Source organism: Rhinolophus sinicus, linkage group LG15 (assembly GCF_036562045.2).
Source record: "Rhinolophus sinicus isolate RSC01 linkage group LG15, ASM3656204v1, whole genome shotgun sequence".
NCBI classification, from domain to species: domain Eukaryota; kingdom Metazoa; phylum Chordata; class Mammalia; order Chiroptera; family Rhinolophidae; genus Rhinolophus; species Rhinolophus sinicus.
In genome coordinates this window covers 26,083,529-26,101,424 of record NC_133764.1, presented here as the reverse complement: position 1 = coordinate 26,101,424, position 17,896 = coordinate 26,083,529, and the positions used below count along the sequence as shown (strand labels likewise).

At 43.4% G+C, this 17,896-nt stretch overlaps 1 protein-coding gene across 6 annotated transcripts in view; it reads right to left on the bottom strand.

Annotated features, from left to right (window-relative positions):
• TEX14 (testis expressed 14, intercellular bridge forming factor) overlaps window positions 1-17,896 on the bottom strand; it is a 74,112-nt gene that overhangs the window by 15,694 nt on the left and 40,522 nt on the right. For all 6 annotated transcript variants that reach the window (XM_019736326.2, XM_074319663.1, XM_074319666.1 and 3 more), the window contains 9 exons: window positions 16,013-16,938; window positions 12,313-12,419; window positions 10,164-10,289; window positions 9,865-9,953; window positions 8,742-9,023; window positions 7,617-7,717; window positions 5,599-5,718; window positions 3,980-4,046; window positions 1,705-1,777 (listed from right to left, as the gene is read on the bottom strand). In XM_019736326.2, the coding sequence (XP_019591885.2) occupies window positions 1,705-1,777; window positions 3,980-4,046; window positions 5,599-5,718; window positions 7,617-7,717; window positions 8,742-9,023; window positions 9,865-9,953; window positions 10,164-10,289; window positions 12,313-12,419; window positions 16,013-16,938 (1,891 nt within the window). The remainder of the gene's footprint in view (window positions 1-1,704; window positions 1,778-3,979; window positions 4,047-5,598; window positions 5,719-7,616; window positions 7,718-8,741; window positions 9,024-9,864; window positions 9,954-10,163; window positions 10,290-12,312; window positions 12,420-16,012; window positions 16,939-17,896) is intronic.

The window sequence follows — 17,896 nt, the reverse complement described above, 5'->3', positions numbered from 1 at the left end:
ATCCCATGCTAAATCCTTTGATGTTTTCACATTTTTAATCTTTGCCAACAATCCTGTGAGACCAATGGAATGAAGGAAAGAGCATGGACTTTGGATTTGAGTTGTGACTTTATTAATTCTGTTCACTAAAATATTTATTTTTCCTTCCAAGAACACAGTAGGACAGCACTTTTTGGCCCTCTTCATTTACATAAATGGCCACATGACTTGTTTTAACCAGTGAAATTGTAAGTGAAAGTGATGTGAATAACTCTTGGGAAGAAACTTTAAAGGCCAGTGCACAATTTACCATGTTCCCTTTTTCCTGCCTCAGCAATTAAGGAAGCACAAAGATGGAAGCTCCCTCAGCTTGCATCTCTGACAGAAGGTAATATAGCACAGAATACTCCTGGCCAACCCATGATGGACGTGAAGCATGAGCAAAAAATAAACTTTTATTGTTTTAAGCCACTAAAACAATAGTGGTTGCTTGTTATGTACCATAATCTACCCTATCCTGACTGATACAGCCACTTACTAACAGTGCAACCTTAGAAAAAGGTATTTAAACTCTCTGAACTTTGCTTTTCTTATTAGCAAAATGGAGATAACAGTACATATCTCAGAGGATTGTTAATTAATTAAATTTGACAAAACAGAGGACCTGCCATATGATAGCAGCTTAGGAAATACTAGCTATAATTATTATTATTAAGGAAATGGAGGCCCAGAAGAGGGAAAGTAAATTGAATGGTATTGTACCAGGCACTTTACACCTATTACTAATTTGTTAATTAAACTTTTTATTTTGAGATAACTGAACATTCACATGCAATTTTAAGAAATACACTTTACCCAGTTTCCCTCAATGGTAACATCTTGCAAATCTATAGGACGAGATCACAACCAAGACATGGTCCTGATAGTCAAGGTAGAAAACATTTCCACCACCACAAGGATCCCTCAGGTTGCCCTTTCAAAGCCATGTCTACCGCCCTCCCACTTCCCACCTCTTCCTTAATGCCCAGAAATAACTCACTTGTTCTTTATTTCTATAACTGTATCATTTAAAAAATGTTGTGTAAGTGGAATCATGTAGTAAATAACTTTTTGGGATTACTTTCTCCAGTCAGCATAATTCTCTGGAGATTTATCCAGGTTGTTGTATGTATCATCAGTTTATTCTTTCTTATTGCTGAGGAGTATTCTATGGCCTGGATGTACCACAGCCTGTTAAATCATTCACATGTTGTTAGGCAACATCCAGGTATCCAGTTTTGGGCAACAAATAAAGTGGCTATAAACTTGCATGTGTTTTTTTGAACATAAGTCTTCATTCTCTGGGATAAATGCCCAGGAGTTATATTATTACTTTTAATCCCTATGTCAACATTCTCAGTAAGGATTATATTCCTGTTTTACAAATGGGGAAACAGAAAAGAGGGGTTGAGAAACTTGACCAAGGTCACACGAACAGACAGGCAGAGTCCAGGATCTAAATACAGATAATGACGCCTTTTCACGACCCCTCACAATTCTGCTGAGCAAGTCCTAACAAAGCTAAGCTGCCCAAAGCTAATTTTTGTAACATGGTGGCCAGTACATTTTAAGATGGGCAATATATAAATATGGGGCATTATCATCATTTAAACATTACTTTCATGAGTCTGAAAATGTGAATAAAGTAATAGCACATACCTTCGTATGTACACACTAAGCACATACCTTTGATCAGGTCTCAATTCCAACATCTCAGCATTTTTTCCAAGGCTTTTTCTCATTTGGACCTTTTCTTCACCTGAAAGAATATAGTAAATGCATTTTTTTACTGAATTTTTTCCAACCCAGATTATTATTTTCATTCCTTTCAGTTTCCCTTGGTCTGGTCCAGAATGAGAAATAATCTGGATAAACAAAGTGCTCCCTAATTGGGTTTGGATTGAGTGCTGTAGAAGAGGTTTTTGCTCTGAAAGTTTATTTTCCTCGCTCAGAGGGGAGAACTACATTCTGACACTGAATACAATCAAGCCATTTACTAGCCTTTCAGTTATAACTGCACAGTTATTTCTGGAGACAAATGTAGTTTTGTCTTTTCAGGAAGGCAAACTGACCTGGTTCCTGTCAACAGACACCAGGGGGCGTTGAAAGCAAGAACTGTTTGTTCACTAAAGATCCAAATAGAAAAGACCATTAGTGGGGCATTCCCAGAGTGCTAACTGTGCCTCTTGGCCATCAAATACCACTTAAGGAGTGGGGGTAGGGTCTTGAGTACCAAGGAGACAATTGAACTGTCTTCTGTTCTTGGCATCAAGGGTCTGAAGTTATGCCTCCCCAGTTCTCAGTAAGATGCTTTGCAGAGCCCTGTGCAGACAGGGCCAGTATCCATTTTCCTTCCCACAACTACATTGCTCTGGTTTATAGAGAAGGGGACAGAGCAGCCTGCCTTGCTGGCAAACGCTCATGATCCCCCTGCCATTCCTCAGGAATGGGGAGGCCCACCAGAGCAGCGCCACCTTTAGCAGCTACCAAGGAGCTCTGAAATTCCACTAGTTAAGAAGCACTGAGGTTCTTCTTCCTGTGATCCTCTTTCAAATACCAGAAAACATAAACACCTAGAAAGCATAAACAAATTCCTCATACACATAACAGAGCTGGAGGGAAACTTAGAAATTCTAAAGTCCGACCCTCTCCTTTACTTTACACAAGGGGAGAGTGGGGGCGCTGGGGTGAAGTGAGTTGCCCTAGGTCATACAGAAAAAAGTCAGTGGCAGAACTAGGCTTGGAAGCCAGCATGTACCAACTGTTACCCGTTTCACTGCCTGGTGTGGAGGGGATATACATAAGAGCCCTGGTGGAAAAGGGGGGAGAGAAGGGCTGAAAGCAGTCGAAATCAGAGGCTTCTTCATGTTCTTCAGATGTTTAGACTGAACTAGCTCAGGTTTTCTGACCCGTCTACCCCACTTCTCCACCCACTCAGTCCTCTTCCAAACACAAGTGAAGTGGCCGTGTGCAGACGAGGCTCACCCAGAAAGCGGTCATGGGCAGATGCTCCCCAGACAGTGGGTGGCCCAAGACCCAGGTCTGAGGACTTTTAATACGTACTGTCCCAAAAATTTAACTGTTCATCTAAAAGCTTAGTGTCTTCAAATGCTCCCCACAGTGATTGGGCCCTGGATCAGGTTAGAGGTGGGCGCTGGAGTGTGCAGCAGGAGAAAGGGAGTTCAGAACCCAAGCCCACCCTGCCTGGGTTCAGAGTATTGCGATATGGCTATGGGCAGCTACAGGACTTAGTAGGTGGGTAACTAGTTTTAAAATAAGATGGTTGCATACCTTAAAAGAGCAAAAGTGCATAATTTTTAAAACGTCTGTATCAAAAGCCGTGGTTCACTTATATCTTGTCTTGGGCTACATTCTGGCTGCTGACCCCAAGGTTAACTTCCCATGTAACAGGAAGCAGTTGCTAAGTTATAGAACCCAAGGCCTCCCAAAAGAAGGATGTTACGTTGACGCTGCACTGCTGGCTGTTATTAACTCTTTGCTAAGATGCTAAGCAAGCAAAGGAAAATGATGGTGAAAATGCTTTCTGGAGTGGGAAAGGACAGGGAAACCTAGTTCTAGTTTTTGTTGTGTCAATAACTAGCTGTGAGGCCTGGGCAAATCCCTCAGGTCAGCTCAGCAAAAATAAATGAACACTTACTACGTGCCACAAAGGAGCCTGAAATCTAGTGAAAAACTAGAGGGGGAAAAAAAGGAAGCAACTACAATGTATGCTACAAGAAGGCAAGGACAGCTATAAGTAACATGCTGCATGGATGTCATGAGACTGGTGGGGGGCAGGGGATGCCTTCTAACAGGAAATCACTGAGTCTAGGTTTTCTCATCTGCAACATGAAAGGCCCAGAGGTTATGTCTAAGGACAGCTCCAGCTCTAAACATCTGCGATCCCACAGAAAGCGAAGGCAAGTGATTCTCAAAGGAATCTGCTCTAAGGCCTTATTACCAGAGCCTTGAGGTTGGGCAAATGCATCTTGTACTTCTTCAAAGTCCTCTTGTATGGGACTTGAGGTCTACAAAAGAAAGACAGGAGTTTCAATGGAGGCAGACATATCAGCCAAAGGTCAAGAGAGAATTTCTTGATGTTCTTAAACCTTGCAAATCTTCATAAGGTTCCTGCATTTTTTACAGAACAAACCTGCTTTGCAGGCACTAAGTACTTACTTGTACTATATGTTCCTCGGCAATAAGGCCTCCCCCTACCTTCCATTGTGAGGAAGAATTATGTGATTTTTCCCTTCCTCCTATCATGGTCCCTTTCTCACCCAAACCTTCCAACAAAGACGTTTTGACTCCTGGGAGCTTTATCAGAAGAGCCAAAGAACTCTGGGGAAATGGCCCAGACTGCAAAGCGCCTCCATGGGGTGAGAAGTCAGAATACTGGTACCTCTGAGGGGAGGCAGTGGCTGGGAGGAGGCATACGGGCGTCTTTTGTGGGATCAGCAATGCTGTGCCTCGATCTGCATCTGCGTGCTGGTTACATGAATGTACGACTATTCAGTTTCTGAAAGTTCATGAGCTGCACACTCACAATCTGTGTACTTTTTTCTATTTGTACTTTTTATATATGTATACATTACATGAATATACATACATATATATACTTTATATCTTTTTATCAAAGATTCTCATAAAGTTCCAGTCGGCTCACAGTAAAATCAAGAATGTTTAAAGGATTAATAATGGAAAACCTCTCTGATTGAGTTTCCACAGACAACTGGAAGTGATGCTTTTTGATGCATCACTGAATTCTTGTCAATCAAATGTTGTGATGGATCCGTATGATCCTTCCTTTCCTCTACCCCACTTTCCATACTGGTAAAAGATCCAAAAAAGATGGCAGGTTAGGGGTGAGATGAGGTAGAAAGTATATAAGTAAATAAGAGAATCTAATGAGTTTCATTTTACAAATGAAAATACTCTGTACAAACAGGTTCTTGCAAAAGCTAGGCAGGTTTGCAAGCAAGTCTGGTGTGGTGGACAGCCTCACATTCACTGCTGAACCCTTGCCTCTAATCCTGGCTCTCCCACCACTAAAGCTTGGCAGGCTAGGGCTGACTCCCCACAGCTGGGGATCAGCATTTCTTCAAGAAGAATGAAGGGGGGGGAGGAGGAGGAAGAGGAGGAAGAGGAGGGCGAGGGAGAGGAAGAAGAGGAAGAAGAGGAAGAAGAGGAAGAAGAGGAAGAAGAGGAAGAAGAGGAAGAAGAGGAAGAAGAGGAAGAAGAGGAAGAAGAGGAAGAAGAGGAAGAAGAAGCAGCAGCAGCCTTCTCTTCCCCCGCAGAAAGGATATATGAATTAGGTAACATGAAGAAAAGTGTTTTGAAAAAAGGTACAAAGTGCTGTATAAATGCAGGAACCACAAATTCAGGAGAAATTTCATTTTGACCTTCTGTTCTCAAAAGTCTTACTTTCCAGGTGTTTTTTCCAAAACATATGAAAACACTGGTAAGTGGACATTGCATACTTTTATGTGTAAGCTATTTTTCTCAGTAAAATAATTTAAAAGGAATAGGGCAATGGAGAAAAGCTGAAAATGTACTTTACCCTGAACTGTAAATTTTTACCTCTAGAGCTAAGTTTTCTTGAGCAGTTGAGGAGTAAAAATATTCATGGTCTGGAGTTAAAAATTCATCTGTTATGTCCTCAGAAGACTCTGGTGAACAAGTTGATCGCACAGACTGATCCTATTAATAACGTAGGAAATCACTTTTAATTTGGTGTTCCTTATAAACAAACCCCTTTATCATTGGATGCAGTGTTAATAATGGGATTATTCTAGCCTGCTGGCACACCTGCCTCTGCCTTCCACCCCCACAGTGAACAGGGAACCCCCCCTGGAGCAAGTGTGGCCAGTGACAATCCTGAATGTCAGTGTCCTTCTCTGTACAGTGGAGGGGGAAGGAGTTAGGCAACCTTTCTGCTCTAGAAGTATCAGAAAGAAAGGCGCTCGACGACTCAGCTGGGGACTGACACCCTGATCCTCAAGCATGGAGCAGCTGTCCATGTGTTGGCTTCGTCCTCCAGATGAGGAGGCTGAGGCTGCTCAGAAGTGGGAAGTCCCTTGGGTGTTCCAGTTAAAAGGCAAGTGAAGGAGCATGATTTGAAAAACAGCAATTCAATCTCAATACTAAAAATAAAATTTAAAAGTAAGTTATTTCTTCAGCATCTCTGCTCCACCCCTTTCTTTTCAGGCCCTGATCCCCACATGGCCAGATACTTGGCTCCTTTCCTCATCTTTAATCATCCCTTTGCAGAGGTTCTGTGGTTTATTTCACTGGACACTGCTTTTGCCACACACTTCCTCTACCTGGGCACTTAGCAGCTGCTCTCCTTTACTTCTCACAGCAAATTGAAACTTCTTAGATAAGCCTGGCCTCCCATACCTCCCCCACTTCCCTGATGGACCTGCTTCTCCAGCCAAGCCAACGTGCTCAATTTGGTGCATACTTCCAGCCCTCACGTGAGACTGGTTTGTGTGCTATGATTAAATAAATACAATAGCGTGTTCTTTGAAAGACCTCACATGTTATCACAACTGTATTTTTACATTGTTTCATTCTCAATTGCTGTTTATATTCTTTAAATGATTGTGGCCCCATGTCAATGATGATAAAAAAAATTTTGGTTCCTCCGTCTGGCTGGACCATGGCCCAACTGCATGCTTCGAGGATATGTTAAGCCCCTGAAGCAAAGCTAACTTCAATGCAAATGCTAGGAAATGACTGGACCCCACAGATCCTGCTGAGACGCAGAGGTCGGCAAGAACACATTCCTTCCACTGAGTTGGGATCTGAATCTGGGTCTTAGAAGACATTCAAGGTGAAGGCATTCTCATCACAAACTTCACCTTGCTTTTCCTGACCTCAGTCACCTGCTGAGCCACTAGCTTTTAGTGTCTAACCTCATGCTCTGCTTCCAGAGTTGGTCTTGTTTACCCAATTAGATGGGAGGCTCAGGAGCCAGAGCTGAATCTGATGCTGGACTATTTCTCCCAAGCTCCCAGATACACAACACTTTGAGTAGAACTGATTCAAAAAGTATTAGGCAGGGAAGGAAAAACTTCTTCATTCATGTCAGAGACATGAGGGCACATACGCCAACAAAAAACTACTATGGTATTATTTCAATGTTGTGGGAACAGAGCCAGGAGTGCAGTTTCCAGGCTCTCGCCCTCACGTGGAAAAGTGCTCACTCAGGTAGTAAATGGCCATCAACTGTGATTGGATGGCCATTAACTGTGGCTAGTTGGCCGTCAGCTGTAACCAGTGAGCCACTGGCCACGAATATAACTGCTGTGGCTATGCTAGCAGGAAATGGGGGGCTAGCAAGAAGATGGGGGCTGAGCTAGCAAGCAGGGACTGCGAGAGGCGGATGCTGCCAGCAAGAATATAATGGTATGACTCCCCCATCTATGGCTCTGTGGGTGTTCCTTTTTGGCCTCACCACGTCCTGCGTTATGTGGGGAGCGGGACCAGAGACCCCACGTGACACCCTGTATGACAAATGTCATAATACATAACAATTCAGTTCTACTTTATTAGGTCCTTGGGTTTACCTTGGCTCTCCAGGGCCTATTACTTACGCTGTAAGAGTTCTCATTGACCACAGATGCTTCAGAACTTGCTTGAAAGACTTCATTATGCTCTGGCTGCTCGTTTTTTCTGGGGCACAGGTGCCTAACACCTAGTGATTATAACACAACCAGGGCCATAGTCATTCAGTGGTATTCAGATGGCATGGAAGGGCAAAGGGTAGCATGAGAGAAGAGATGCATGCATGTTCTGCTCAGGGTGGCCGTGTCCCATATGTCAGGTTCAGTCTAGAGCGGGGACTGGAGACTGTTAGTTTAGCCTGGCCTCAACATGCAGCCCTGGATCATCCACGCTTTTGTTCACCCATTCAAGAGTGCAGCTTGACAATGTACAGTACAGCACAGGGAATAAAGTCAATCATACTGTAATAATGATGTACGGTTCCAGGTGGGTACTAGCCTTATGAGAGGATCACTTTGTAAATTATGTAAATGTCTAACCACTATGCCATACACCTGAAACTAATATAAAATAATACTGAATGTCAACTGTCATTGAAACAAGGAACAGATTCTAAATACCAAAAAAAAAGTAGGCCAGTAGACTTTCTACCTAAGGCAAATGACAATTTTAGATTACCTTTCTTTGACTTGTAAACAACCATGAAATAATATCCCATGCCCTGATTGCAAGCAAATTACCAGGAGATAAATACACAGCCTTTAGTTTTAACCTACAAATCTATAAAGTGATGCCAGCCAAAGGTTCCTTAGGCATAGACTCTCTGGGAGACAGTGGAACTCTTCCGGCTTAAAATGCACTCACTGCAAAGAAATGGGCAGCAGGGAGTGGCTGCCCACCACTGCCCTCAGGTGAGGAAGGTTCAGTTCCTTGCCAGGTTACGCCCAGGACCACAGTCAGTACATGGAGCTTATTTTACTTCCTTTGACAAAATGGGTTTGCTCCAGCAATAGAAAAACTCATGAATCTCTGGTTTTCTTTACCTGCAGGAAAGACAGGGGGATCAAAAGGGTATGCTGCTTTCCCCTTGGAATTCAGGGTCCCCAGACAATCGGGAAAGAGAGAAGACCGAGCAAAGAAAATACTCCAGGAGGTCGACTTATATCACCACTCGATAAGAGTTCACCTATTCCGATTCCTCCAACTGAACTTACTGGTAAAGCTCCCAGGCCCAGGCTGTCTGCCATGCTGGTCATTGTCACGGTCACTGCTGTCCGTTTTGTCACACTTGCCATTGCCTCTTGGCTTATCGTTTTTCCTGGGATACTCTGTAACACGATGGCAATCCATATTCTCAGGGGCCCTGATGGGGGGCTGTGGCAGGGGATCAGGCTCGTTTTCAGCCTCATTCTCTAAAGTCAAACTGCGCTGAGGATGCCAAGGAGGTACCGCCAGCTGCCCAGTAGCTGCCTTCTCTGCCATTTCTTTCACCTCCACTGGATAGAAGAGAAAGCAGCATTTAAAACAGCACCATGAACACTGGAAACAAAAGCTTTTGATTCTTAAAAGAGGTATGTAATACGTTTATAGCGCATATTGTCACCATATTTGCCTTTGTAGAATTGCATCACCCTTAGCTTACGCTGTTTGGCTTGGAGGGGAGGAGAGGAGAGAACTGACGACAGAGTGAGGGGAAGAGCGGAATTTCAGTTAGTCACAGCCCTTTTTGCTGAATTCCAAAGTGGAAGGCAGCAGGAAACTTGCAGATGGACCTTCTTGCTGTGAAGATTTTATAAGAAAATGACATCATCTGAAACCCACAGTCTGTAAAGATTCTATTTGAGTTTGTTTAGCCTTTCTAGGCCATGGTGAGGTGAGTTTATATTTTGGAAGTGTGTATATATGTGCGTTTTCATTCCAAATATTCTATACTTTTGCCAATGTCACTTAGCGTTAGTATTAAACAACATGGATCCTTTTACGCTTATAAAATACAAAAGGATAATGCCCACAGGATATGTGAAAGTGGCACTGCATGCTTTCTACTTTAATAATGTTATATATTAAATATCTGCATCATATATTTTTCTATACTTGTTATATAATATACACTAATATATAATAGAAGTAATTCCTATATAATCTAGAAATAAGAAGAACATTTTTCTTCTGTAGTTTGTAATCAGAAAGGACTTGCTTTTTAAATGGAATGATCTAACAAAAAAAAAAATGCGGGAGGACAATACAATACAGGCAGTGCCCTTAGAGATAACAATCAGGTTAGAGATATACTTTAAATTTCATTTTGTCCAACAGAACACATGACTTTATACTCACTTTTCCATTTTAAGTGCACCTTCCCATCATCTTCATGATTTCTTGACTTTGCATTATAGATTTCAGAAGACACGGATTCCATACTGATCCTAAATTGCATAGGTTTTTTTTGGAGGGGGAGGGGAGCAGGGTGGACACAAGCTTATCAGTTTGCTCAAGTTCTTGACACAACCCTGAGCCTACCAGCCCACCCAGAGGACTGTCTTCCACTCTTTGAACCATTCCTGGGGTTGCACTGACTCTTGCCCACCACCAGAGGGCACAAGACACCCCAACTTTCAGCCGGCAAGACTCCTTACCTGGCAGAGCCCTTGACACTGCTGGATGCCACTGGAGGTCCCTGCGGGTGGTTTGACACAATGAAGAATGCACTATTTAACTGTGTCACTTGGGCTTGGGTCTTGGACTCTCTAAGCTTTCCTTGGCTAAGAAATGAAAGGACTCTGGGTTAGAAGATCTCTAGGGGATTTTTCAGTTTCTAAGTTTAGATTTCATGATTCTAAAAAGTGCTCTTGGGAAATTTCAGAAGTACAAGAAACCCACAATTGAAATTCACTTTCACCAGACAGAATCCTGGTCTTTAGGCTGCTGCCACAGAACACAGGTGGTGGTTCAGTAACTATTCCTGCCCTGTGATCAGAATTCTCTGCATATCAGCGACAGCATCACAACTAATATTTGTAAGGATGGACTTAAGGCACCAGGGATCCTAAAGAACATTCAGAGATCTACAGCCTATTTCACTGAGTTCTAGATCCTGACCCGCCAATGGCTGGCTGTCTGACTTTGGCAAACTCCAGTCTCTCTGGGATAAGGTTTCCTCATCTGCAGTACTAGGAAGAGTCTCTTTCCTCTAAATATCCCACGATTATATGTATTTCAGTGTCTGTTAAACTAACTCTTCAACATGTGTGATCTGTGGCATACATATGAATTCCCTGTTATCCAGAATGCCCTACTCTCCCTCTGGACCAGAGCAGACACACGTTAAATTGGAAAGGTCAGATCTGATCAGCTTCCTTCAAAAGCAATTTCACAACAGCTATCAGGAATCTCTAAGATGTTCAAACCCTTTGACACAGTAACTCTGCTTCTGGGAATCTATTAACGACATAACCAAAATGAGAAAAAGATTTATTGACACTGTGGCCTTGTGACTGGTGAAAGAATGAAACAACTTAAAATTCAACACTGGGGGAAATCTAACAATTTCAAAATAAGTTTACCGGGTGTTTTTTAATAACACAGCATAATGCTCACGTTCTAATGTAAAGTGAAAAATCAGGAGATAATACACTATAATTATAACATAATTGGGATATAATCAAAATATATACATGTATTAAAAGTTATACACCTGAAATTTGTTATTAACCAATATTACCTCAATAGATTTAATTTGTAAAAAGATATATACGTGCATACAATTATAATTTTTTTTAAAAGCATACAAAAAGACTAGGTGGATTAGTAGCAAAATGTTAAACTTCACTTTGGTCTGTTTTTTTGTTCTTTTGGAGGAAGAGAGTGAAGCTGGGCAGGGGAGGCACAACTACAGCTTTTGCTTCGTCATCTAATGGCTATACCGCCACTGCATCTGCTTGTGTCAGTGAGGTGAGTGCTACACCTTGTGATGCCTTCAGTTAGGTGGTCTTCAATAATTCCCTTCATGAAGATAAAATACACTAAACTAAAATGTCTGGGCATTTTCCTGGATTCTCCCTTAATGTACAACATGAAACGAATAGCAAATTCTTGTCTTTTAGTCTCAGTCACCACTGGGGAAGGACACAAAAAAATTTTTTTCCCCCAGAACTGACTTCAAAGGTGTGGATTAATGTTGCCATTAAACCACAGAAAATGAAAACTAATAGTGATATACTACTCTACCTTGAGAAATATTTATTGCTCCTTGAATATGTCCCCCTATGCAAAACAAAATTAGTTCTACCTAAGTTCTTAAAAACCCAGTATACACATGTGCTTTCCTTCCAGCGATTTGTGCTGAAGCTATTCCACTTCGTGATCTGGCTGGAAACCAGAGGCAGGGTAACAGTGATATTATTCCACCCCCTCCTTCTGCCCTCCTGTCAGTGACGCTTATTTTGAACCAAAAAGCTTGGTTTCTGGAACACTGGCAAATGGAATACCTGGCATTTCTTTTTATGTGGGCAGCTCCGGAAAGGCAAGATGCTTTGCTTCTGACACCTAATGAGTTCTGTCTGATTAACCTGCCAGGCACCTTTACCTTTGATGTCGCCTACAAGGTTCCATTACACTGCTCTTTTTGCTCGTGTAACAGAGAGAAAAAACCTGCCAAGATCTGCTGTGGGGTTACTATTCTTCATCATTCACAGACTCTGTCGTTAGACATATGAAGATGGCCTCAGGGTCACACGGGAGTCTAAAAGCATGGTGATACAAAGAACAACAAAATGTTAAACCTACCTGCTGGCATTTTGGTTCCTATTTCTTTCCAAACTGTCATTGGATCTTTGAGTGAGCTGAAATTGTTCACCTGTGCTCTGTTTTCCAGGGCCACAAAGAGTTGGCAGCTTGAAAAGCAGTAAACATGTTTCAGTGGTTTGATGAAGGAATTCCTCTTCTCTTCACTCACATTCTATTTTTAAAGCCATTCTTGCTAAATGTGTACAAACCACCACCAGACCTACCAAGATGGTTTCCATTTGTATGTTTCATATCTAGTAAGTCATCTCTTAGCTGGAGGCCTTTACATAGAAATGTTGGGCCCCAGCAACCCAGTCCAGATAGGGTGCAAGTGAAGGATGAGCAGACAACACAGATATGAAAGATCCCCAAACCTTCCCCTATGTTATGACGGCAGCAGGCTTGTGGCAGGAGACCTGGGCCCTGGGTTCCAGTCTAATCCTTACATAGACTAACCTATGAGTCTTGTGTTTCAGTTTCCTCATCTGTAAAACAGGGACAATAATATCTGCCTGAATCCACTTGTGGGGATGCTATGAAAATAAAATACAGGAAAACAAAGGCTATAGTACTTTGGGAATAGTAAAATAAATGAAAGCCTATGCCGTTTATCCAAAAGAAAGACTTTCAGATCTACGTATTCCAATTTTAACATGTCTTATTAACTATATTTCCTAACCTAGAGCAAATTAAGGCAACAGATGTGGGGTTTGGGGGAGGCAGCAAGACGCCCTAAAGTAAGAGGATGCATAAAAGCAATCATAAGCTCCCTGACATAGGAGCTCTAGAGGCCTTTGCATGGGGGCAAAGATCCTTAGCAGGGGCTGAAGCCACCAAGGAGCATCATAACAGACGTTCAAAAAAATGTCACAGCCACCAAGGAAAAGTTAGAATGTATTTAGAGTATATTCAAAAAAGGTTATTTAGAATAATGGGAAGTTTGTAATGTTTTCATTCAGTGTGACTTAAAAAGTAAGAACTGGGCTGGCCCGGTGGCTCAGGCGGTTAGAGCTCCATGCTCCTAACTCCGAAGGCTGCTGGTTCGATTCCCACATGGCCCAGTGGGCTCTCAACCACAAGGTTTGCCAGTTCAATCCCTCGAGTCCCACAAGGGATGGTGGGCTTGGCCCCCTACAACTAAGATTGAACACGGCACCTTGAGCTGAGCTGCCTCCCGGATGGCTCAGTTGGTTGGAGTGCGTCCTCTCAACCACATGGTTGCCGGTTCGACTCCCACAAGGGATGGTGGGCTGTGCCCCCTGCAACTAGAAAATGGCAACTGGACCTGGAGCTGAGCTGCGCCCTCCACAACTAAGACTGAAAGGACAACAACTTGACTTGGAAAAAAGTCCTGGAAGTACACACTGTTCCCCAATAAAGTCCTATTCCCCTTCCCCAATAAAATCTAAAAAGTAAGAACTGAGAAAATAAAGGAATGACTTTCAATTGTCTGAAAAATTCACTTAGGTAAAAATGCCTTATTCTTTGATTATGCTAGAAAACCAGGGCAGACTTTTTAAAGAAAAATTAAATATGGTATAATTGGTTAAACATAGTCATGTGTACTAGATGGCTTCCAGCGATGGCTGCCATTAATTCCTTCCCTCCCTGCCCACACTGCCACTCGAGAGCTGGAGTCTATTTCTCTCACCTTGAATCTGGTCCAGCCTCGTGACTTTGACCAACAGAAAACAGCACAAATGACACTGTCCTACGGCTGGGACTAGGTTTTAAGAAGCCTGGAAGCTTCAGCTTTCGCTTGGGAAGCCAGCTGCCCTGCTGTAGAAGAGACTACTTATGAATAAGAAGCCAAGTGCAGAAAGAGGCCATCTGGAGGAGCCAAAGGCACCAGACATGGAAGTGAAGCCTTCTTGGACCTTCTTGCCCAGCCCAACTTCTGGCTGAATGCAGTCAAGGAAGTGATCCCAGCCCCTGCGACATGCAGTGGAAGAATTACCCAGGCGACCCCTGTCAGATTCCTGACCCACAGAATTGTTAGAAATAACAAACTACTGTTACTTTAAGCCATTAACTTTGTTTTTTTGTTGTTGTTACATAGTAATAGATAACCAAAACATAATATATAAGAAGTTATTTCTTATAGTTTTTTTTAGCAAACTCTAATGTTTAACAGAAACAGAAATGTTAAAGTCTAAGTACATTCTTCATGCCTTTTCTTTATATAAAAACAAAATGCTGGGTGGCCGGTTAGCTCAGCTGGTTAGAGCGTGGTGCTAATAACAGCAAGGTTGCCAGTTTGATCCCCACATGATGAGCTGCACCCACTGTGAGCTGCACCCTCCTTAAAAACAAAAACAAAATGCTCATGCGTTTCCAAATGTTCTAAGTGAGGACAAAAGCCTTGATGAAGTTCATAACGGTACGAGAAAGAGCACTGGACTAGGAGTCAGGAAACCTGCCCTCCCCAGCTGTGGGCCCTGGCAGTGGCATTAGGGTGGGGGTGGTGGGAGTTGTCTGCCCTGTGCAGGAAATAAGGGGCTGCATAGTAGGTCGAGAACTTTCAAACAACAATAAGGCCCACTAAAAGGTGGCCTGCTTTTATCACCATTGGTCAGCAATTCTAGTTAATTTCAGTAATAAAGTCCTCCTTCCAATGGATCTGACCTCTCCCACTCCACGTCTATCTCAGTAAGGAACACCTGGACCTCAGAAGTTTAAATTACTGAGGTTGAGCTTCACACTCCGCAAAATGATGGGGTTGACCTATCTCTAAAATTCTATGATTCAAAGGCAGTCAGCTTTCTATGTGTGAATTTGTTCAAATTCATTCATTTATTCATTCCCTCCATGACATTTCTCAAGTACCAGGCACCTTGCTAGGTGTTAGGACCCAGAATGCGTAAGACCTAGGCCCCGTCCTAAGGAGCTCACGGAGAAGCCACTCTGCAGCCTCCCTGAGCCTCAAGCTAAACCTCCCAGGCCAGCTCCCAGGGTGTCTTCTCACCTCTTCTGATGCGTCTTCTTTGACCACCAGGTCCCTCTGCCCCCACTGGTGTTTGAGCTACTCACAGGTAGGGCTGCTGGCTCATTCATCAGCATATGCCATGGTCTAATCAATATATCGCCTCTGGCTCTATCAATGTTTGTTGAATGACTGAATGAATAAGCAACTTAGAATGGGAATTAATACCTACCAGAGATACCACAGTTATTATAGTAAGTTGAACCACATAAAATTGTCAATTCTTGATTATTTTGACTTATAATACAGCAATTTCATATGGTTCAACCTGATGCATAGAATTTACAGAGAAGGACATGAGCCGTGTGTTGGGTGTGGAATGGGAGATAAAGATACCATGTGTCCCCAAAAATAAGACCTACCTGGACCATCAGCTCTAATGCGTCTTTTGGAGCAAAATTAATGTAAGATCCGGTATGATATATTATATTATATTATATTATATTATATTATATTATATTATACCCGGTCTTATATTAAAATAAGACTGAGTCTTATATTAATTTTTACTCTAAAAGACGCATTAGAGTTGATGGTCCAGCTAGGTCTTATTTTCGGGGAAACACGGTACCTACCTACCTTGGAAGTCTGCCCCAGAGGCCTTATTTCCCAAAGCTAAGAGGACCCTGCTATGAGCTGCTTTTATTTACATTTGTCCTTGAGTACAGGTTGGGGGCAACGCTGAACTGGCCCCTGCCTCCAACTTCTTAGCTTTACCTGATGGTTCTTCTCTGACGGATCCCCCGTGCTTTCTTCAGAGACTTGAGTGAAAGCAGTGAAAGGTTCCCAGCCACAGCCATTTCTCTTCCTGGACCTTTTCCCAAAATGTTCCCCTTGCAAGTCTCTCACTGTTCCTGGAGACCTTGCTAGGGTCGGGCACTTGCCCCCGGCATCCGGCCACTGGTCTCCTAATAGCTGCACGATGGGAGGGACATAACTGGAAGCTGGGGGTCCCAGGGCTGAAGGCAAGTCACACACGTTAGCAAACTCTCTTGAAGAAGCCCACAGAGATGTGTTCTCCGCCTGCTCCTTCTGTATCATCTCCAGCTTATCGATTTTCTGCTGGGTTTTCCACAGCACCTCGGCGTTCTGGTGCATTAGCATCTGTGCAATCTTTAGATTCAGCACACACTTGCTGATGTACTCTTCGGTCATGGACCTGCGGCTCACGTTGCCCTTGGCTTCTCTGGGTGGCTCAGGGAGGCTGGGTGAACTAAGCGAACTCCTTTGCCAGTCCCAGTCCTCAAAGGAGAGCTCTGTGTCAGCTTCCACAGAGCTCTCGTCCTCATCAGAAAAACAGCACACCTCCTTCTCCATCTTTTCCAACTCCTCTTCCAGGGACTTCAGCTCATCTACCTGGTTTGGTCTGGCCCCCTCGAGAGACGGACCAGCTCCTGGGGACTCCTTCTCTTTGTCATCGCTTACGTCCAGGCAGCCTGAGTAGATTTCGTTGATTTCAAAGCCGCAGAGGCTCCCGTGACTTGGGCTGGAGCTCCTGGACTCTTCTGCCACAGAGAAAGCAGGAGAAGCAGCATCTTGGTCCTGAGTCTCCTTGGGCATTACACTTGGATCTGGGGCCTGAGGAGCTGGTGTTGCTTTCTTGGTGGGTGAAGAGTGACCCCCTGGTGAATGAAGCTGACTGCCTGTTGAAAGAGCAGCAACATGCAAATGATTAAAGCGATCACAGGCAGCAGCTAAGGAGCCTTGGGTGCAATAAGAATGCAGAAGGAAGCTATTTTCCCACTCCCATCCCAGGTGTGGAAGACCACCATACATACTCAGAGAGTATGGTGAAAATTCTAAGCTAGGTAAACGTTCCCATGTTGACATGGGTGAAGGTAGAAAATCTGGGAAGGATCAAACCCTGGGGGAAATGTTCTAAGCTTAGTTATAGTGTGGTCAAAACATGCTTAACTGTCAGAACATGCAAATTATAAGCCCCTGAATCTTAAGGACTAAATTCATAGCTCTCTTTACGTACAATAATGTTTAAATAGTCATGTAGGTTATAGTTATGCTCTTGATGAGCATCTAATAAAAGCACCTGAAGGCAGCCAGATGAGTCAGTTGGGTAGAGCGTGAGCTCTCAACAGCGGGGTTGCCAGTTCAATTCCCACATGGGCCAGTGAGCTGTGGCCTCCACAACTAGATTGAAGACAATCAGCTGCCACTGAGCTGCCTGAGGGGCGGCCAGATGGCTCAGTTGGTTAGAGCAGGAGCTCTCAACAATAAGGTTGCTGGTTCAATTCCCACAGGGGATAGTGGGCTGCGCCCCCTGCAACTAAGTTTGAAAATGGCGACTGGACTTGGAGCCGAGCTGCGCCCTCCACAACTAGATTGAAGGACAACGACCTGGAACTGATGGGCCCCAGAGAAACACACTGTTCCCCAATATTCCCCAATTAAAAAGAAAAAAGAAAGAAAAAGAAAAGCAGTTGAGACACTGTCCAAGACGCCATTGCATAATAAGAAGAATAATAACTTAAAAAATAACACCAGGGACTGGGACCACCCATCACCCCATCACCCCTGGTTGATGCTGTACAGCTTGCAGAGAACAGGATAGGGAGGACCAAAGTAATGACAGCTTGGCGGGGGGGC